This window comes from Gopherus evgoodei, unplaced genomic scaffold (assembly GCF_007399415.2).
Source record: "Gopherus evgoodei ecotype Sinaloan lineage unplaced genomic scaffold, rGopEvg1_v1.p scaffold_34_arrow_ctg1, whole genome shotgun sequence".
In the NCBI taxonomy this organism is placed as follows: domain Eukaryota; kingdom Metazoa; phylum Chordata; order Testudines; family Testudinidae; genus Gopherus; species Gopherus evgoodei.
The window spans coordinates 961,460-984,787 of NW_022060016.1; the positions used below are offsets into that span (position 1 = coordinate 961,460).

At 42.8% G+C, this 23,328-nt stretch overlaps 1 protein-coding gene across 4 annotated transcripts in view; it reads left to right on the forward strand.

The window, feature by feature from the left end:
- Positions 1-458: 458 nt before the first annotated feature.
- Positions 459-23,328, forward strand: part of ACTN4 (actinin alpha 4) — a 78,435-nt gene continuing 55,565 nt past the window's right edge. For 2 of the 4 annotated variants that reach the window (XM_030544392.1, XM_030544393.1), the window contains exon 1: positions 460-645. In XM_030544392.1, coding sequence (XP_030400252.1) covers positions 505-645 — 141 coding nt within the window. In that variant the 5' untranslated portion in view covers positions 460-504. Of the gene's footprint in view, positions 646-22,569; positions 22,587-23,328 lie in introns of those variants that run through there. The other 2 variants (XM_030544395.1, XM_030544394.1) reach the window with 2 other exon arrangements.

Sequence of the window (23,328 nt, forward strand, 5' to 3'; positions counted from 1 at the left end):
CTCTATGAACAATATGAATATTCATGAGGGTGGCAAAACCCCCCCACGCCACACCTACAGAGGGTATTGATTGTTCCTCCCCCCCCCACTGAATATTCATGAGGGGCGAAGCTGGCGCGTGTCACTCAGGTAGCCGTTGCGAGGAGATGCGCAGGCGCAATGAGGAGGCGTTGGGGGGGAGCGGGAAAGATGGACGCAGGCGCACCGCCGCCCAGTCAGACCCCGAGAGGGCGGGAGAAGAAAAGGGAGGAGAGAGCGCAGGCGCAGAGGGGGCCGAGGGACTGGCCGGAGCAGGCAGTGACGTCCCGCGAGGAGGGGGGAGGGAAGGCGTGTTCAGCGCCTGCGCAATGAGATTTGGAGGCTGGCTGACTGGGTGAGGTCATCCTTCGCAGCGGGCGGGCGGGCGCAAGGGGAAGGGGGCGGGGCCACTGGGCGGGGCGGGGCGGCCCCTCCCCCGAGCGGAGCTGGCCGGGCCGAGCCGAGCCGAGCCGAGCCGCGCCGAACATGGTGGATTACCACGCAGCGGGGCAGCCCTACCAGTGCGGCGGCAACGGGCCCGGCTCGCTCGGCGACTACATGGCGCAGGAGGACGACTGGGACCGGGACCTGCTGCTCGACCCCGCCTGGGAGAAGCAGCAGCGCAAGGTGGGGCGGGGGGGTCTGAGCAGGGGCGGGCTGGGGTGGGGGGTCTGAAGGAGTTGAGGAGAAGGGGGTCTGGGGGCTGAGGTGGGGGGATAGGGTCGGGGGGAGAGGGGGGTCTGGGGGGGTTGGGGTGAGGCTGAGGTTGGCGGGCTGGGGGTCTGGGGAGGGGTCGGGGGTCTGAGGTCAGGGAGAGGATCTGGGGAGGGGTGAGCTGGGGTTGGGGATAGGGTCGGGGGAGGGGGGTCTGAGGTTGGTGGGTTAGGGGTCTGGGGAGGGGTTGGAGGGGTCTGGGGGCTGAGGTTGGGGGGAGGCTCTGGGGAGGGACAGGCTGGGGTCGGGGGTCTGAGGTCGGGGAGAGGATCTGGGGAGGGGTGAGCTGGGGTTGGGAATAGGGTCGGGGGAGGGGGGTCTGAGGTTGGTGGGTTGGGGGTCTGGGGAGGGGTTGGAGGGGTCTGGGGAGGGGGTCAGGGGGCTGAGGTTGGAGGGAGGCTCTGGGGAGGGACAGGCTGGGGTCGGGGGAGCTGAGTTTGGGGGGAGGGTCGGGGGAGAGGGATCTGAGGTTGGGGGTCTGAGGGAGTTGAGGAGACAGGGGGTCGGGTGTGGGGGGTTGGGGTGAGGTGAGGCTGAGGTTGGCGGGCTGGGGGTCTGGGGAGGGGTCTGGGGTCTGAGGTTGGTGGGTTGGGGGTCTGGGGAGGGGTTGGAGGGGTCTGTGGAGGGGGTCAGGGGGCTGAGGTTGGGGGGAGGGTCGGGGGAGAGGGATCTGAGGTTGGGGGTCTGAAGGAGTTGAGGAGACGGGGGTCGGGTGTGGGGTGGTTGGGGTGAGGGGGTGTGGGGAGGCTAAAGGGGGAGGCCTGGGAAGGAGGGACTCGGGCTGAAGGGGGCTCTGGGTGGGGGGGGGCTGGGGAGTGCTCTGGGGTTGCAGGGGTGGCCTGGTTTGAAGGGACTCTGGGAGTCTCTAGGAGGGGATTGGTTGGGGGTTAGGGACCTGCTACTGGACCCTGCCTTGGGAGACATCAGGCAGGTGAAGAGAGAGCTTGGTCTTGGGGGGAGGGTGCTTGTTGCTGACTTTGGGGGGCTGTGACCTGGGAGAAGCAACAGTGTTGAGTAGGAGGGAGATTCAGGAGGAGTGGGGGTAGGAAAGGGGTCTCTGCTGGGAATGAGAACCTGCTGTTGAACCTAGTCTGGAGAAACATCCGCTCAGGGTGACAGGGGTTGGAGAGGCACAAAGGGGAAATGGGCTTTGCTCCCGGGTGGTCGTGCAGAATGTAATGGAGAGCATGGGTGCTTGTGGGAAAATGGAAGGGGATGGGGTGGGTCAGGGTGTCAGTTGGTGTTGGTTGCAGGAGGAAGCAGGAGTCATGGGGTTGGGTGGGGCAGGTTGAAATGTATGTGATGTTGGGTGGAGAACAGATTCCTAGTCCCTGTTTTGAGGTGCTCCCCTTTGAGTAATCTACCATGGGTGGGGAATGCTGAGAGCCCTGGAAGGGAAGTGCCTGTTTTCCAACCCCCCTCCCTGGAATCTCCTTGGGGAAAAGCTTCCTAATTACTGATCTCGCTGCAGAGCCACTGGGAGCGCTTGTCCTGTGGAATTAGTGGCTCTGTTTAGAGCTTCTGTCAGATATTCCTGCTGCACAGTGGCTCTCAACTGCCCCTTTGAAGCAGTCTTCCCCACTGGCTGAGTTTCCTTCCTTGCTCTTGTCTGGTCAGCTGAGAGAGCCAGCAATGGAGTGACCATGGAGGTGAAAGCTCCAGTCTGTATGCTTTCCTTGTATGTCTAAATAGTTTTGTGTAAAAACTGACTGGCCACTCAGCCAAGGTCTTGGCTGCTGCACCAGCTATCTATACTAATATATAAAAATACACCTATTGTGATCTCTGGCTGCGCGTACAAAAACGCTATAATGCACAGACATTCATTAATAGGCATGTGGTCAACCATGGACAGCCATAAAACTGCTGAGGTTCAGTTACCCTGCCTCTTATAATCACTCCTGAGGGCAGCTGTATGTCTGCTGGCAATAACTGATGTGGTTCTGTGAACCCTGCTGGGTTGCAGGAATCCTTCCTTCCATTTCTGTGGCTTGTGATTTGGAAATATTTGCTTGGGTGGACTAAATTTTCTGTGATGGCATCAAAATCCTCTCTGGTTTGTTCAGTTTAGAGGTATATTGGGGTAATTGTTGTCAGATTCACACATGGCTGAGCTCTGGGCTTCAGGCACTTTTTTTGTGCCCATGCATCTAAAACTATGCACGCATTTTAGTGTGTGTGTGTGTGTGTGTGTGTGTGTGTGTGTGTGTGTGTGTGTGTGTGACACTTGCAATTCATGGAGCTTTTGCATTCTTCAGGATGAGAGGATATATTTGAGTGAGAACCCATTTTACAAAGCTACACCCTTAAATTTAGCAGGTCCTGTCTTGAAATGACTGCAACTGTGAATTCAGTCAACTGAATCCAGGAACTATTAGGACTGCAGCAGTATTGACACTTGAGTTCTTACATAAACCTGATCTCCCTCCCCCAACCTCATCTAATTTTCTATTGGGAGTGTCACAAAGCTGGGTAGGGCACATCTCTTATCCTCTCTCACTTCAAGTCATAGAGGACTCTGGTAATTACAAAATCCTATCATCCCAACAGGGCAACACCTTGCTTGCAAGACTCAATTGATTGTGAAGAATATGTGCCATTTTCCCTGCCAGTTTTTCCAGAACCCTGGAAATATAGTAATACATTGAGCGCTCTGACCTATAGCTGATTTTGGATTCATGTTGGTTAATAATTTGAAGATTATTTGTGTTGTGTTTCAGATTTGTTTCTTTAGGCAAGCAGCGGAGAATTCAAAGTGGCCATCTGCTATTTTGTTTAATTATCTTAATTGCATGCTATTTAAGACAGAGCTAAGACTATCAGAGCAAAATTCAAGGAGGTGGAGGAATTTTTAGACTCCATGCTGGCAAGAGAAGAAACTTTCAAAGGGAGTATTTTGTTCTAAATGTAACAAGTATGTGTTTGTCAAAACTATGTAACAAGTCTGTGCTGTCAAGCTTTGTGAGTTTAGGCTGAAATCAGACCAAAGAGATTTTAAAAATAGCCAGTGGACTGTTTCAACAGTGTGTAAAAGCCGACGCACATCGGTAATGATTTTTCCATATTTTGGGGGATAGTGCAAATGGCTCACTTTTAAATCATGCTGATGCATTACTATTAAGAAAAGATTCTGCCCTCTCAAACATTGAATAACAGCTTTGTTCCACTTAGAACACCTGGCTAAAGGTTTTATCACTGCGACGTGGCACCTTAGCTGCTGGTCTCGTGGGAGAATGCTATTAATGCTGTTTCAGGGTGTGTGATTTCCATGATGTAGAATCTCATGAAGCCCGTCCCATATTCTCTCCCTCGGATTCATTTGTCCTTCACACATTACTGGAACTATTTTACTATGATATGAAACAAGCAGAGTCACCTTTTGAAATAGGGCTACAGCTCTGCAATCAGCTGGAAATTGTTTTAAATACATCTCAATTCCTCCAAGAATTGTGTGATAAGAAAACTTCATCCTTCAAGGCTTTGTTGATACTGGGCTTTGAACCACTATTCCAGCTAAACTGGCTTCAAATATGGATTGACTGGTGTGGACAGAACCAGACTCTCAAATCAGTTCTCCAAGTCATGTTTCCAGTCAAACATTTTTTGACAGCTATCTTAGAGCAAACCTACACTAGAAAGAATTGTTGATTTTAGTAATGCTGGCATAGTTAAGCTGGCAAAATCCTCCTAAAGTAGATGTAGTTATATAGGTATGAAATTGCTTATACCAGCTCAGGTTACCAATATAAGCCATACTACTGTAAGCAGCCTTACACTTGTATAACTGCATGTGTAGTAGGGCTTACTGGACATCAGGCCTTAGACACTCTGGCTCCATTTATGCAGCTCAGATCATGTTTGGAACCGTGTTTAAACCAGATCCAGGCTTTGTTTTCAAATGCGGTTAAAGCCCAGTGCAGACAAGGCCTTGGTGTTGGGAAACCAGCGTGAGACTTGACCAAGCCGGATGATTGTTATAACATGATAGAGCCTTGATCATGAGATGACACAGTTTGGCCCTGTTCATATAGGCAGTATCAGGCAGTAGCTTGTTTCAGGTAGTAAAAGATGAGAGGTCATAGAATGACTGACTTGGCCTTAAATGTGGGTGGTTGTTTTTTTTTAAAGTTACTTTGTCTCTCCCTATATATATTTTAGATGCTTAATTCAGTTAGGACCATGTTAAGAGAGTGTCCTAAGAGAACTATGGTGATGGATGGGGAATGTCAGAGCACTGTCTAGGCTAGTGGCACTTAACCTTTCCAGACTACTGTACCGCTTTCAGGAGGCCGATTTGTTGTGTATCCCAAGTTTCACCTCACTTAAAAATGACTTGCTTACAAAATCAGACATAAATACAGAAGTGTCAGAGCACACTATTACTGAAAAATTGCTTACTTTCTCATTATTTTATAATTATAAAATGAATCAATTGGAATATAAATATTGTACTTGTACTTGCATTTTCTTATATAGATCAGTATAAACAAGCCACTGTCTGAAATTTTAGTGTGTACTGACTTTGCTGATGCTTTTTATATAGCCTGTTGTAAAACTAGGCAAGTATCTAGACCGGTTGATGGACCCTCTGGAAGACCTGTGTGTACCCCCAGGGGTACATGTACCCTCGGTTGAGAACCACTGATCTAGACTGATATAAGCCCAAGAAATGGGGAGGGGCGGTTGACACTTCATAGTTTAGTGAACACTGCGATCCTGATATTTGAACTGTTCAGTTTAGTGTTTCATTTTCACACCATACGGTAATGAAAATACTGACTTATACATAGTATTGCATGCTATTTTGGCTGTTGTACTGACTTCTGAAAGTTTAGTGCATTGCTTAAAGGTACCCAACCCTTCCCCCTTTAGATATCTCATCTCATTTTTACCAAATTTCAATGCATGTTGCTGCAGGTTTCACGCAAACATTGAGGTGATAACAAAATGTAGCTAATACTTCCTTTTACAAAAATAGTCGGTGCTTCTAAAATAGCTGGAATGTTTGTGCTTGGAAAATCACAAACAAGTGTTAAGCTAGTGTTTGAGAGCTGCGCTTTCTGGCAGCTGTGGAAAGACGGAATCCTGGAGAAAAACTACATTTACTTTTGCTTTGAGCTTGTGCTTGGAGATCTGGTGTCACCTTTGATTAAAATGAGGTGGAACAAGTCTTATGGCCTAACTTCGATGGATATTTGTCCACTATCACACAGTGCACTTGTGCCTAGGACTGAAATAATGGGGATATACAGTTTGAGCTGCCTCACTAGAGCTATTTGGTGGTAGGGATTTGTGGGGACTGAGTGCATTAAGAATAATAAGGAGCACTGAAAATCAAGGATGAGGTGAATTGGAAGAAATTTGGGGATAGTGGCAGGACCAAAATAAAGGGCTTTGACAGTGCAGCAGTTCTGAATTGTACGTGGGCAGAGCTCTGTGTGGAGAAACTTAAATAGTATAGTACCTGCTAAAAACTTGAAACTCACTACATTTAGTCAGATGCCTGTTCTCAGGGATTTTCTTACAATTTTTTCATTGTCTTCTGTTAAACAATTTAAAACCTGAAAACCATGCACTTTTGCTGCATGTGAAAATCTCTAGCAAGTGGTCAGATTCAGGAGCGGTAACTGAAATGTTTGACCTGTTCATCTGAACTGGTGAAGAGTCAGATTCTTATTCCTGTAGATGATGCTGAATCTTGTAATCTGTGGAGGTTTGAAGAAGGTATGTATAACAGGCAGGATTGAATTGACGCTAATTTTCAGCTCTATCTGTTCCATCCATCTGTTCAGGGGTGGGGTGAGGGGAAGGGTATATATATATGTATCTATCTATCTATCTATGTATCTATCTATCTATCTATGTATCAACATGTCACATTTAAAAGCAGCAAAGAGTCCTGTAGCATCTTATAGACTAACAGACGTTTTGGAGCATGAGCTTTCGTGGGTGAATACCCACTTCGTCGGATGCATCCGTCGAAGTGGGTATTCACCCGCGAAAGCTCATGCTTCAAAACATCTGTTAGTCTATAAGGTGCCACAGGACTCTTTGCTGCTTTTACAGATCCAGACTAACACGGCTACCCCTCTGATCCATGTCATATTTAGACATTTGTATGCATCATTATAATCATAATGAAACTGCTTAGTCTTAATGTTAGAGTCAAGGAGGGTGAGGTAATATCTTTTATTAGTGTTTACGCAGAGCTCTTCTGGGCCTCCTTCAAGTGACTTGAAGAAGAGCTCTGTATAAGCTTGAAAGTGTCTCTCTCGCCAACAGAAGTTGTTCCAGTACCTTGTTTCTCTAATATTCTGGGACCAACATGGCTACAACACCACTGGGTAGTCTTAATGTTAACATGTGCCTGAGCGTGCTTGTATTTCAGCAACCTAATGTAATTTACCAAGATGCACCTAGGAAAACTGTCTCCTGATCTTCACTTGAGGTGGCCAGGTTTGCTCAGTAAAGAAATGCTGAATGTTCTTGCAGGTTGTGTTTAAATTGGCATGCTAGTGGAAGTACAAGGTTCACTGATTTCACAGTAGAAGCAGCAGTTTTAAATTCCAGTCTGCTCAAAGGCTAATCTAGTTTAAAAAAAAAAAAATCCCTTGACCCTCCCAAAGATAGTTCCTGCTTCTTTCTCAAAGAAATCTTTGCTGTATTTAACTACATCAGTACAGAATAAGCCTCTTAACCAGTGGTTTCATCAAGACCATAAAACCAAGAACTCAGCATCTAACTTACTGAAATACTTTTGCTGTGTGCCCTTTTCAGTTTTTTTCTTGCAGCACAATGCTTGGAACAACTGAATGTTAATGCTTAGCACTTGTGTAGCAGTTTACTTCAAAGTGTTATACAAAAATTAGAGGCAGTTTGATGTAGTGGATTGAGCCCAGGACTGGGAGCCAAGAATGGATTCTGCCACTGGCTCACCGTGTGGCCTTGAGCAATGCTAAACCTTTGCCTCAGGTTACCTGTCCTTAAAAAGATGATAATACCAAACTTCCTTGTGTGGGGTGAGGACTAATGCCTACAGAGCACGTGCATAATATGCATTAGAACAGTTAGGTTGTTTTAATTTCTTAGTGAAGCTTAAATAGCATGCCAGAACACCCACACAACAGAAACTCGCTTTCATTTTATTGGTGTCTGAGCAAAAGGCAAAGACCACTTGCCATACACTTCTCTGTATTCTTGACATCGTCCCCTTAGCTACTTGGTCACTTATTTGAAGAGAGCCACAGAATTGGTAACATGAAGCAGAAACATGCTTTCAGCTATTATTGGTTTGTTGGTCATGTTCATAGAATCATAGAATATCAGGGTTGGAAGGGACCTCAGGAGGTCATCTAATCCAACCCCCTTCTCAAAGCGGGGCCAGTCCCCAGACAGATTTTTGCCCCAGATCCCCAAATGGCTCCCTCAAGGTTTGAACTCACATCTCTGGCCAGTGCTCAAACCACTGAGCTATCCCTCCCCCATTCAACCATCTTGCATTAATGTCAATCCTTATACTATTAGTTTACTTAATGTCATTTCTATACTTGTAGTTAGTAGTGGACCTGAGAGTTCAAATTTGTCTGGAGTAGTATATCAGTGTGAAGTGCTTCAGTCATTTCTTTAAATGCTCATTCTGTGCTGCATTAACAATGATGATTTTTAGTGTCAAGGAAGGTTGCAACTTACAGAGTTCAAGACTTTCCTTTTCAGTTTTATGCCATAATCACAGACTTGATTTTTGACAATTCTGGGGTATCAAAGATGAGCATAGACCACTTCTAGGGGAAGCTGATATTGAAGAGTTACTGGAAGGTTTGGAACAGATAGGAGTTGTTATGGCTGTGTTTTGATGCTGTTGTCATCAAGTCTTATTTCCAGGTTGATGAGTCATCACTCTTCCATTTCAATAGACTTTCATTCAGTGGCTAATTTGATCTTGAAAAATGCAAACAAACATTTTTCTGCTGCTCTTGAGATTTTGACTTCCTATTTAACTTGTGATGTTTTACTTTACAGTAAAAGAATGATCTAGTTCCATTATTTCAGTTCCTTCAGCCACTTGTTCCCCACTATTTTAACTCTAGCACTTTGAGTCAGATAAATTCATACACTGGTGTGTGATCACTGAACTCTAATCACCAACTTGCAATATTGATCAGCAGGTTTCATATTTCCTATATTTGAAGTGATAACCACCACCTAAGTTCTGCCTGCATCAAATTTAACACCACATTAATTAAACACATCTACAATGGAACTCTCATGGGTGCCACCACTGCTGGGAAATGTTCTGTAAAATTCCCTAGTGTAGATAAGGCTCCAGTGAATTCAACAGTGAAGACTGAAAAACAAGACAGCTAGGCAACTATAAACATAACCACAGGGTCAAGTGCTTTGTCCACCTGCTAGAATTTGCTAGATTCTAGCAAACCAAGTCATCTAGCAGTTCACTACTCCTCCCACTCCCCTTTCTTCAACATCTAAAGGCTGAGCAACATTCAGAGGGACAGAATAGCACTTGATGACTCTTCTCCCTGTGCTTTTAAGGAGCTGTGGTCATTGTTTCTGCTGATTCCTTGCTAGGAACAGGCTTCTCCTATGTCTTTTCTGATGCATCAGTAACAATTAAATGGCTTTGAGCTCCTGGCTGATCTGATGTACGTTGGACTTCTCGTTTATTTCCTGCTGGTTAGCCCACTTACAGCGATTTGGTGGCCAAGACTTTCTTCTTCAGAAGTCACTTTCCTCTTTGAAAGAGGAAAAACTGCAAATCTCATCTACTGAGCAAAGAATTTTGACTAAAAAGCATCTGTTATGGTGAAATGCAAGTCGTCAAGGCCCTCTGGTCCTGTGAGGGAAAACTCTAATACAAAAAATATATAGGGAAGGTAAAATTGAAACTCAAATATTTTGTAGTAAGGCTGGTGAGGTATGTAGTAAAGGTGGCAATCAGATCATGATACCTGCCTTATGTCTTAATTGCTCTGAGTGGCTATGGAAAATTCACTTTGTGTTGCAGCTCCCTGCTTCTGACTCATGTTTCAACCGTGGGGCTGCACATTAACAAATATCTCATCTGTTTTTGTTTGAGGGGTGGGTTGCACTAATGAATTCCTCCATACTGGTAACATGCTAGACTGAACCCAGTCATGTGTCTGAACTAGAAGGAGAAGCAGAAATGGCAGTGACAGGCCACAGGGCAACTTAGATTCCAGCAAACACTGCAACACCACAGGAAGTCCCTGACATTTAAACACTTCAGCATGCTCTAGAAAGAAAACTGTCCTGTTACAGGGTTTACAGTGGGTTAATACGTTGTTCAGTGTGAATACTGACTCCTGTAGTGAAAGGGCAAGGGATGTTACAGTTCAGCAGAAGACTACATAAGGCCATTTCACTGGTATTGAATAGGTGTATATCTGTGTGCGTATACAAGCCATCCAAACAGTTGCGGTTTTACTGCTGGTATGTGTCCAGTCTCTAGGGTTTCTGTGCTGGAATCTCAGCTATGTGACATTAACAGCAGGGCAGAATCTGTCTGCATCCTCTGAATCGTTTTCCAAACACGAGCAAACAAAAAGCAAATGAGTGCCAGTGTTCAGCCTTAATGGAAATGTATATCATAGCCATATGTTCCACACACTTATTTCCTGTGGTGTTGATGTTGGACAGATCGCTGTTTTCACAAGAAGATGATATCTTTGAGTGAGTTAGTGGAAGCCATCTCCTTTGCTATGCTAGAAAGCAAAGTAAAACAGGCCTCAGTGTTTTCCAACAAGTTAACTTGGTTTTCTTGTTCTTCCACGAGCTTGGACTGTAAATCCAAATTGTGTAACATTGGATTTAGTTTCCAAGGTTTTAGGCTTGAATACGTACTGTTTTTGTACAAAAGCTACCTGTGTCCTTGAGCTGGTTTGAAGGGCATGCAAATGATTCAGTCTTTATTAGGTTGTCTTGTAACCATGATTTAAACTTCGTTTGGACCAAATCCAGAACGTAAACATCCCATTCATTCTGAAGGTGGCTTCATTTTTGTATTGTCTCAACTTGGCATCTAAGTTACAAACACCACATTATTTAGTCTGTGATGCTGTGCTGTGTACGAGCAAATGTTTGTGAAGGATTATTGTTAGTAACTACCTTACCTAACTGTGCTTTCTCACTCTGCATCGATAGGGCATTTGCCAGATTGAAACAAGTATATATGTGTAACTTCTGAAGAGAAGAGTACATTGAAATAAACACAAACTGTACTCCAGACAAAGAACCTAGGACTTACATAAAGAATGAAGAGATTGTGAACTCCCTTCTCCATTAGCAGTCATAGAATTGCAGGGATTTCTGTTTCTTCTGCTCCTTGCCTCACCAGGCCTGTTTCATAATGGTTTTCTGAGAGTATAAATATGATGTAGGAATGGCTACTTGTTCAGCTGTTAAAGATTCTCAGTCTTTCTTTAAAAACATTCAGCTATAAAAGAGTTCTGGGTGATGGAAAATCTTGCAGTTTGTTGAGCACCCTCAGCTCCCATTGGCTTTGATGGGATCTAGGGGTGCTTAGCACCTCAAAGAATCAGGCCATAGGAAATCTTAATGCATGGAGGATTGATCTTTGAACCATTCTCTCTGGAAGAAGTTACACACTGCCTGTTTTAAATAGTGGATAATCCTCATTGTACTGTCTTCACATATCTTCATCTATTGCCAGTAAAACAGGTCCTCGTGTCAAAGGTATGCTGGACACTTAATAGCAGTTATGTTTGCAATCGTCATGCCAAAGTCTTGAAAGAATGTTGAAATTCAATCTTGACGAATCGTGCTCATACAATGACTGCATTTTTGCTTTGAGCCTCAATGTCCCATACAGCTTGGCGAGCAAGTGTAATATAGTGATCCATACAAATGTTGGAAACCGTCAACTATGGTATCGGTGCCCGAGAGGGTAGATGAGATGTACAAGGTTTCACTAGGCGTATCCTTCTCAGGGCATTACAACAGTTCATATTTAGCAATAAGAACGACTTGAACTGTATAATGGGTTACTTTCTAAATGCATAAGAGAGGATTGTGAATATTAAACAAAGCAACAGCTTATTATTCCACCACACATAATGCATCTGCTTTATTAGAGGAGTTGGCAAGTATTGGGCTTAATAGCTAGCTTTATGATGCGACTGATCTGCTGAATGCTTTGTGGTATGACTGCGTACCTAGTAGAAAACTAATGGCATTTTACTCCACATGGCACCTGTCTATATACTAGGACCTGTAACAAGGATATCTGATTCCCAGTTGGCTCAAATTCCTTTTGCCTCACTTCATGGTTACAGTGGGGACACATGCTTCTTATTGTAATGCCAGTGTTAAAAGAAATGCCTCAGTCTTGCTCAATTCACATTATATGCCTTACCAAGTACCATCTGTGTGGGGCGTTTTGGGGGGTGGGAAAGTTCATAGTTTAAAGCATGACTCAAGTCTGAAAAAATGGCCTGATGGAGTTCCATTTTTGTCAGTGTTTCCAAATCAGATATGTTTTGTTCACAAGTAAAAAACATTTTCTAATATCCTGCCCTGCTAACAGGGATCTGAGAGTCAAGCTGGATTCTTCCCTCTGGATCTGTAGTAAAGGTTCTGCAGGCCAAATCAGATGGTTGACACCTGTGTAACCTTATGTTGTGCTGTTACATTTAGGGAGGCAAGTCAGGGCTGGTCTATACTAGATTGACATAGCTACATTGGTTGGAGAGTGAAAAATCCACATCCCTAATTGTCATAGCTATGCTGCTGTAATCCCCAGTGTAGACGCAGCTATGTTGATGGAAGAATACTTCTGTCAAGCTACCTACCATCGTTCAGGGAGGTGGGTGGCTTAGACTCAGTGTAGACATTCTGTCAGCTGCAAGCTTTTCACTCTACTGGCAGAAATACATTTCCTGCACAAACAAATATCAAATTAGACTTTGAACGCGTGCAAGTGCCATTTGTTTACACAGACTTTCTTGAGCCTTGGCTGAAGATGTAGCCAAGTAAGCAAGATGGCCATTTCTGACAACTGTATTAGGGATCTCATCTCTTGACTGTCAGGGGTGAAGAGAGTTGTAAGACCTCTTTCAGTGAGGAGGAAAAGTGGGAGCAGTATAACTTAAATACAGTCTGTCAACCTAATTCACTTTTTTCTTAGAAAAATAACTTCACTCAATGAGCATTTCTCTTTTTGTTTGGAGAATAAGAATTTTCAGTTAGTAGTGAACTAGGAAGGAGAATAGAGGTGTATACTAGTACTCTGTTGTAGCTATAAAGAGTTAAATCAAATGCTTTATTTAAAAGATGCAGTAAGTAGCTGTTCTGGTAGTGGTCCTGCAACAGGAAGATATAAAACAGATCCAAAATTCATGTTACATTAGTATCATTAACTTGAAACTTGTCACATGCTTTCTGTGACAGAGGATGGGAAAGGGTTATGAAATTGTAGGCTGAAACTTTCCAAGTTGCCTAGGGAATAATTGGGCATCCAGATTATTTTAGATTTTAGATAGCCTTGAAAATCTTTAGTTATAATCTTGGAGAAAACTCACCAAGTTCTACCTACATTGCGATTAAAAAAACACAACAAAAGGCTGTCTTTATACAGCATCTAGCAGTGTGACCCTGGCCTCTAGGATGCTACCATAATACAAAAAATAGAAGGCTGTAGAATTGAAAATAGATATTCATATGAGCTGTTGGGTCACTTCAGAGAGCACTTACTGAGATGGCTAAGGGCTTGTCGACACTTAAAAGGCTGAAGCGAAGACACTGCCTCTGCTGACGGGAAGGCTTCTCCCATCAGTGTAGGTAATTCACCTCCCTGAGAGGCAGTAGCTATGTCAGTGGGAGAAGTCGTCCTGTCAGGGAGCTAGCTAGATCAGTATAACTGTTGTTCAGGGATGTGGACTTTTCCACAGTCCTAAGTTATGCTGTTATATCGACATAAATTGCTAATATAGACCAAGTCTAAGGCCACGTCCAGACTAGGGTATTAAAATCGATTTTAGATACGCACAGTCGAATTTCTAAAATCGAGGTACTCACCCGTCCAGACGGCGTGGCATCGATGTCTGCGGCTCTCCATGTCGATTCCGGAACTCCGTTCGGGTTGATGGAGTTCCGGAATCGATGTAAGCGCGCTCGGGGATCGATACATCGCGTCCAGACTAGACGCGATATATCGATCCCCGAGCAATCGATTTTAACCCGCCGATGCCGCGGGTTAGTCTGGACATGGGCTAAGGCTTTCAAGCCTGGTAATGCACCTGTGTGAATTTGCAGACTCAATGTTTTTGGTGCTGAAGTTGGGATTTAAATATAGTATGAAACTCCCCTGATTTTAAGATTTCTTCTGAATGAGAGGACTTGGATGAAGGGATGGCTGAATGGAAAACTTTGTGGGATTTCTTGGAGTCATAGATACCCCTTGTAGCAATACAGCAGTAAACTTCTATGGTAAGTGGCTTATTGCAAATTAATTGTGGGGCAGAATGCTTCCAGCCCTGCCCTTTTAAATGATAAAAGGTTTTCATTCTCTCCTGTTCAGTAACTTTTCTAATTCTTCAAGGTGTTGGAAAGGATGCAACTCTCAAATGATCTCTGTTAGAATGACAGCGTCTAGTGCACATAATAGTGAGCTGTGGTGTCTGTTACTTATATAAACAAAACTTCAGTCAATTCAGGAGAGAATTCCTGCACATGATCATCTTACTTGAAAGTAGCAAAGAATCCTGTGGCACCTTATAGACTAACAGACGTTTTGGAGCATGAGCTGCTTTTACAGATCCAGACTAACACGGCTACCCTCTGATACTTTACTTGAAAGTCTCCATCTGTTTTTCTTGGTTTCCTTTCCTTATAAGTGGAGTTTGTTTGAAGAAAATGAGGGTAACACGTTCTCTCAAGATAACTGGGATGGGCCACTTGTCATGGTCAAGGTGCACAGCAAACCTGAAATTACAAGTTTCACAGTGGTTAATTAAACATTATCCCACTGCATTGCTAAGCAAGCTATTGGAGAAACTGATGTATGCACGTCACTGCAAATGAATCTGAATTCTCTGTGGCTACAACAGAAGGGTCATAAATTTGTCTCCTTCCTTTGACTTTGTCACCAGTCTGAGCCTCTTTACCATGTAAGGACATTATAGCAACAGCAACAGACTTTAAGAACAGCATCAGTTCACAGGACAGGTAGAACAGCTTTTTAGAAGGATCAGGTTTGAATACTCCCAGAGCTGAGTCTCTTTTTCCATTTGTTTTGATGAAGGTTCTCATCTTCTGCAATGTTAGCTGCTATTCAATAGTTTGTTGCAGTGGAAGAAACAAAGCCTCACCATTGAATTGGGGAAGAAAACAACTGCCAGCAAATCAAGTGACCGATCAGCCTACTTCTTCCCTTGTGGGAACTGAATCTAAACTTGCTTATTAGTACATCTAGTCCTGTAGTTCAGCTTTAATAGCAATCTCGCTTATAGAGGAACTACTTCTAAAATTCCCTGAAGGACAACTTTGACCTGCTGTTCAAGCAAATGTTATCAGAATGGGTCTCATGAGGTCTCAGCTGAAAAGTCTTGAGACAGTCGCAAAAATTTTCTTTAAAAATCCTGCTTTTATTAACTAGCCAGTACACCAGAGCAATCGTGAGCAACAAAATTCACAGTAAAATAAAACCAGAGAAGTAGTAAGAACAGGAGCTAGGAAAGAGGGGAAAGGAGTTGAGTGAAAGTACATGGAATGGAATGGTATGTCAGCCTAAGTGGTGATGTAAAATTGGTTGCAAGGCTTAGGTGTTGAAGTCATTGATTAAGTCTGGAGTAACTTTGACCATGAGAGAGCCAAACAGTAATAAATGGGATTAGAAGAATCCTGCATGAAGTTGGTGGGACGCATCTTAAGTGTGACTTTGGGGGTTTTATAATACAAAAACGCTTCACTGACTCATTTGAGTCAGGATTATGTACATATCTGTTTCAATCAAATAGGCTGGATACCAGTCAGAAGGAATGGGAGCTATTATAATCATGTTCTTGTGGTAAAAGCACAATCAGATCTAGATTCTATTCCCAGCTCCACCAGTAATTGCTCTGATCTTGGGAAGTTTACTTATCCTTTCTGTAGCTCACTTTCTCTCTGGAAAAGGGGATTATTCATGGATTCTAAAGCCAGAAAGGACCACCATGATCTTGTGTGACCTCTACAGCTTGGATCACCAGATGACCCAAAAATCGGGACTGTCCCTATAAAATCGGGACTTTTTTCTTTGATAGGGTCCTATTAACCCCCAGCCCTGTCCCGATTTTTCACATTTGCTGTCTGGTCACCCTTTGTACAACACAGACTACGGAACTTCCCCAGGATATTTCGTATGGACTAGAGCAGATCTAGAAAAAGAATCAGTTGGATGGAGGCCAGGGGATTAATATGATGGTGTCCATAAAATGCATATAATGTGCACTATACCTTCGTTGAAGAGACGAAATGCTGTTTTTGTCTGTCTTGTTCAGTACTATGCATCTAAATACAATAGCTTCAGGATTTCATGTTGACTTTTCATTTAAGACTCGATGTTCTCTGCTGGTCAAACACAGTGAAACCTTTCTTATACACAAAATGGCAGTTTCCCCACTTCACAGCCAAGATCTAGAATAGCAGAGTCACTGTAGTTAGGTCTTGGGTTACTGGCACTTCATTTTTTACTGAGTGTACTAAAGCATTTACTAATATATTGCCAGGTAAGATCAGCAGTGTGAATGGGTCAAAATAGTGAACAGTGTATCTCGTGTTGCAAATTGTCATTAAAATGAACAAAATTCACCAATTTGCAGTGAGTTGTCCAATAATGTGAATTAGTAAAGTGCTAATATATCAATCCTATGCTTTCTGGAGAAAACTCCAATAGTCTATTCTACTAAATCTTTGATAGCTTTGAATTAAATATTCAGCTATCTTTCCATAGTGCTTTGCAGCATATATTTGGATGTAGTTTATTTCAGAACCCAAGATTGCTAAGGCTTAAATTGCTGTTGTATACTGATTTTAACACTTTTGGCTTTTTGGGGGAGGGGAGAATTACCTTAATTTCCCATGACATAAATGGGGCAAACTTATATTTAGATCTAGAAATCTGCCACTAAAAAAAATCTTGAGGGAGATTGGACATGCTGAGAATTTGGAAGCACAAAAATAAACTTTTAACAGCTCTGAATGTCTGCTTCTATGCCTCTAACTGGTAATTAAGTCATCAAATGACAAAGCAAGCATACCAAGGTTTGAAAGAGGTGTGTTGGTTCAGACATCCGTTCATCCCTAACTGGAATATACAATACATATTACCTCTATTAGACTGTATAGTATGAGTCATCTTCAATGGTTATGGCTTCTCCTTTGGATGAAAAACATTCCCATTGCGAGAGCATACAATACCAAAATTCACTGCTGCCTTGCAGTAATGGATGCTCAGGCATTTAGCCAGAAGTAAAGTGACTATAAATGTGCTTTCTCCCAACCTTCATGGATCTTGTAAAATCTTTCCCTTTAAATATTCATATTTTAATTTTTTTAAGAGAGCAGCATTAAACCTGTAAGAATTCAGCTGAGAACCTGTAAGTTAAATCTCAGCCCTTTTGCCTCCAAAGACTTTGCTCTGAAACCCCTAATTGTATCTCTCGGCTCCGCTACATCTCTGCTGATAGGCTAGGGAGGTGGAATCTGCAACATTGTAATGAGTGCCACTTAAATGCTAGATACAAGAATAAACTTGCTAAGTGACTTGGCCAGCAGGCTACCCACGTGGGCATGTCTGAGCTCATAAGAGCCTGTGGATTCAAGCTTCCTAGGCTGAAGACATTGCAGAGTCTTCTTGTGAGGAAGAATAGCAAATGGCCACGAACAGGTGACTGCGGATGCAGTCAGGCTGTGCATAAAAATGTGTATCAACTGTGGAGAGGGGAAGAGGTTACAAAAACCTTGAAGAAGTAGGAAATATGCTCATAGGGAAGGCTCTGAAAACATCAGCCCACCTCAACCCTAGCCTATGTCACTTAACGCCACACAGCCTGTTGTAGATCCTGTATATTTATGGTGAAGCATCCTTGCTAATGGAATAGCCCTATTGCCTAATTGACTGACCCTCATAGAATCTTAGAAATGTAGGTCTGGAAGGATCTTGAGGTCGCCTAGTCCATCCCTTGTGCAGAGGCAGGATTAGGCATCCCTAGACCATCCCTGGCAGGTGTATGCTTAACAAGTTCTTAACTGCCAATGACAGGGATTCCCCAACTTCCTTAGGTAATCTGTTCAATGCTTAAGAAAACCTTTAACTTAAGGATAGTTAATATCTAATGTGAAACTTCCTAGCTGCAAACTAAGCTGATTTCTTGTCCTACCCTTGAGTTCTCAAAACTCAGCCTGTTCAAATAATACAGCTTCACTATTTTAAAATCCTCATCAATCCAGATATTAGATGGGTTAATTCCTTCTTCCCAGCTAAGTGTGAGACTTGACATTAGCTCTGCATATTACATAATTGCGCCATTTTCCAGTAACCTGAAAGTTCTCTTTACTAAGGTACCCCATGAATGACACTTTCATTCTTAGGTTTGGATGATTTGTCTAAAATAGTTATTCAGCAATGCAAAAGCTTTTAAGCTTTCTGTTAAAGCTTCTACAGCGTTTGAGAGGTTAGGTTCGTCTATCAAATTTAGTTTAATACATAACCACTGTGGGCTCTCAGAAACAAATCTGAAGAGAAAGTTGTAAAATTATTGGTATCTGTGTACGATATTTTGCGATCAGGCTGGTTTATGGCTGCCTCAAACTGTTCAGAACTGTTCTTTCCCTGCGTGGAGAGAATTGGCTTTGTTCAAGCAGGCAGGTTACCTAAACTATCAAAATTGAAAATGCTCTGCCCAGACAATCTTACATCGAACCTAATCTGAGCTGTCACAAGAATCTGTTATAAAGATGGAAGACTGAAGTCATTCTGAGAGGTGGAGCACGAAAACAGCAGCAGCTTTTGTTTAGGTGCTGCCTGCCCTAGACTCCATCCCCCCCACTCCCCTCGCTTCTCCAAAGGCCACTTCCTGCTGTCATTCCTCCTCCAAGTTAGCTTCAGTCTCACCAAACAAAATCAAGTCAACAGCCTAATAAGGCAAAAGAATGATGAGAATCTCCCTGGCCAGGCCTCTTTCTAGTTTTTCTATGTGGCGGCAAATTAGGAGAATCTTACTGAAGAGTGACAAGTGACTCAGACCAATATGTAAAGCATCCATTCACTGCCCCAGGAAATTACTAACCAACCTCTGATGGCTTTGGGCAGCAATACACAGCTGACACTAAACTGCTTAAATCAGAATCAACAGAGCCATAGTCTCCAAAACTGTCTGCTACTTCAGTTTCTTTTATACGCTGAATTGAAAGCCCCAGGCTGGCTAAACATGCTGAGTACTAATCTGTATACTTACCAACAAGGGGCGAAGAGCTTGAAAGGGACTGGTCATTAACATAAGTTCAAGGAAGGGGACATCAATCACAACTGGAAGTCCACAAATCACAACACTTCTAATAATTTTGCCTGTTTCCTTTGCCTAGATGAGTGTCTAATTATCTTGAAAGCTCATTAAAGCTTGTCCTCAACACTGGAGCTAAAGCGTACGGGAATGGTCACACACACTTCATCTGATTCTAATCAAGCCAGTGTAATACACCACAACTTCTGTAGCACCTTTCATCCAAAGGTCTCAAAGCACTTTACAAACATTAGTTAATCTTTACAACACCCTTTGAGGTGGTATTGCAGATAGGAAGTGTAAGGTAGAGAGGAGAGAGACCTGACCAACATCACACAGTAAGTCAGTAGTAAAGTTGCAAGTAGAAACTGGTGTTCTCTTCCTAGGCTACTGTTGTAACTACTAAACATCACTTTCTCTACAACCCGAGATGAACCTTGGGTCTCCTGACTCCCCGTCCCATGCTTTAGGCGCAAGATCCTCCTTCCTCAAACATGAGGATAAACAGTTTTCCGGAGTCCAGTTCCTCTTAAGCCAACTTGCAGAAGTTGGTACATTGAGTGTGCATTTTCCAATTGTTTGCAAAGTTGTAAGAAAACTATGATGTCCAATAACATGAAACTGATGCCCTAAATTATTCTCATTATCCAAGTGGTGTTTCTCTCAGCTACCTGTTTCTCTGGAAGGCCATGTCTTCAAATAATGGTCTTGGTGGGACAGTTATGTAAATTAATTGCTAATTATCAGTGAAGAGTGAGGTAATGTGTAATTGTTGATTTTTTTCAGCTGTGCAATTAAGGAATATGTTGAAAAATGTTTTACTCTTATTTTAAGGCCTCTGATTATTATTGCTGAGATATCTACAAACAGGCGGATAACTTGAAGCACGGGAGCAGTTTCCTGTCTTAAGAACTTGCACAGGAAGTTTGTTAAATAGAATGTCGGTGACCCTGCCAAAGGAGACGAGATTTCATTTTTTGAAGCAGCAGCTGTAGCACTAGTATGTTAGACCAAGAGCTTGGCCACAGGTTTTGTAAAGCCTGTTTGATAATCCAGTTTTACCATTAATCACTTCAGCTAACCTTCCATTAATTACAATCTTAAATTGTCTCGAACTGGTAACCCATTCTCTCAAATCTTGCCTCTGAATGTATCACTGATTTCTAATCATGTCACTTGCATTCCTTACTGCATTGGGTGGGTTTCTGATCTATAATCAGATTACATGGAAAATCCTCTTTATCCCCTCCTGATATCTCCCAAACAGAGAGAGATTTTAAAACACAGAAATCATGGCTTCTGCCTGACTGACAGGCCATCACTGAGCTGGAGTCCAAAGATATTTGAAACACGTCTCACTTGGTAAGACTTAGTGGTCAAACTAGTAATCTGTCTGGATTAAAAACCTGTTGATAGTGTTCTGAGCCCGCAAGAGCTGCCTACTGTTTATACTGGGTCTTTACAAATACCGTAGTGGATAATGTGTCATGAAGTTAAAGGGCAGTGAACATGGTATAGGTGCTTGGACAGGTCTTTTGATGTTCTAGAGCATTGGTTCTCCAACTCTTCATTCCATGGACTGCTTTGTAAGAGACCTTTCAATGGGACACATCCTTACTGCTTTGTCGGTGTCCCTGTTCCAATGACTATAGGCCAGTGTAAGAGCTTTAGAGAATTCTTGCTTGCTGTAAGCACAAAACAACTGGAGGTGTCAGACTTTTTAGATATTGTCAGATGGTTCCATTGGTATCTGGGGAAGGGTTTTCAAAGGCACAAATGAGTTGTGTCCAACTCCTATTGACTTTCACCCAGTTGCCCTTTGTGCCTTTGAAAATTTCCCACAGTTCAGTTTTTGGAATGAGTTTTGTGTGAAGGAAAAGCACAGACAAACCATTAGCTGATCTTGATGAAGTGAGACCCATGAGGAGGTGAGATTCTGAAGAGAGATCAATAAACTAATATAAAAGAGGGATACAGTTTTGGGAGGGAATGTGGGTGAGGTCTGTCACTGCCCCTCTTCCACACGTTCTCTGGTATTGGCTGGAACCCTACAATAACCACAGCATGCTTGTGTGGAATCTTCTCTACCTCCAGGCTCTGCCTGTTGAAAATTTCACAAGAATTAAATGTTTGAAGCAAAATTCTTATAAATGTCTGTTTCCTGCCATGGTAGAAAAATGGGGGCGTACAGGCATCATGGCTGGGGATGTCATTATGTGCCTGAGCTGCAGATGTAGTAAGAAGGTTGAGGATGTTCTTAACAGCTCACTCTGTGTTTGTGACAGACTGCAAATTGGTGGCACTTTCATACCAGACACATCTTGGCACTTCTCAAAGCAAGAACTGTCTCAAATACAGCATGGTCATCGTCCTGCCTCAGGGAGTTCAGCGTGGCCTACCAGTTTGACTTAGTCGTAGAGTGCAAGTAAACAGTCACCTTACTATTGTTTGACAGAACTTTAGGTATAATGATTAGGTTAGAATATTTCAGCTAAAAGGGTGATTTGCTCAGTCAGGTGGAGATGATGAGGAAACAGACGAAATACTGGTATAGCAGGGTTATATATTTGCATTTTTCATATGAGTGTTCTTCCAGAGTGGCTCCTATGACAACATTCATCACAGCCTGCTTATCCCTCAGTTTCCCAAAGCTTGTAAGGGCTTGTCTACATCAGGAAATTGATCAGCAGAGCTATACCACCATAAATGTCCCACTGTAGATTTCCCATGTAGACACTGTTTTGGAATAAAAATTTATTTTTATTTTTTTTATGTAGAAGTAATTTATTAGAGAGAGTATCTCCACACAGGGAGTTGTATGGTTTGGCTGTAACAGTATAGTTATTCAGCTCTAGTTCAGCTGGTCAGTTTCTCAGTGTAGACAGGCTCAGCCTTTAAGTATATAAATGGATCTTAGTTTGCATGAATTCTTCTGTCTTCAAGAAGTCAGCATAACGTCTGCTCTCAAACACACTTGCCTTAAAAGGAAGGTTACAAAAATATGAAAAAAACTATTCATGTCTTGTGTCCATATAAAATAAGCAAAATTGATGTAACTTGGTATGCGTACAACCAATAGCTAAACAAATTCAAATTTCCCCTAAACAAACTACGTGGAAAATGATGGCTTTTCATCTGCATATCAGCTCTGTCTACATTTTATGCCAAGAATAGTGTGTAACAGTTGTTAGTATGTGTACAGACTTGATCCAAATCACTAGATTTTACAAGCAAGCGGCATGATCAGAGTCCAAGACTAGAAGCCAAGAACTCTTGAGAGCTAATCCCTCTTGCTGGGTCCCTCTATGACTTTAGGTGGTAAGTACCTTATGGTTTGACTCTTAATGAAAGCTACCTAGTATCCACAATTTACATTGAAAACAATGTCAGTTCAGGTTGCTGAGCAACCTGCATATCAGACACTTAACTTCTGACTCTTTGCCCATGTGAAAAATGGGGATAAAGTCTGTTGCAAAGCAGTGTTGGCATCCCTGACTCTGTGGTCTTTGACGGATCCACATGCTGCGAACTCTTCATGAGCCTCCCCTACACACCATAAAGTTTTTCCTAAACATAATTGGTTGTCTGGCAAATACTTGGCTAATACAGTGTCTTATTTCAAAGCTCAGATTTAGAGCTCTGGATTGCCAGGTGGAGTAAATTCCACTGCATAGGAGACACCCTGAAAACCTGTAGGAGGCAGATACAACGTGACTCACTTTAAAACATTTTTAATTTGGTAGAGAACAAAATTTTTTTTAATTTTTTTTTTTAAAAAGGTTCCTTTGAAGTCTCTCAAACCAAAAGGTGCAGTTTATAAATGGATCCCTGTTTCCATCTCCTGCATATTTGAACGGTCTCTAAATGTCACAGCTGTCTTTATAGCACTTTCTGGGATTCAAACAACATTGAATCTCTGCATGCGTCACTTGCACTGTCTCTAAAACCACACTCTCAATGCCAGTTTTGTGTCTTCTGGCTTTTCTTGCTACCTTTAAACCTTGGGTGTCATCTTGTGTCACTTAACAAAGAGAAATGTGTATCGAATAGCTGTGACACA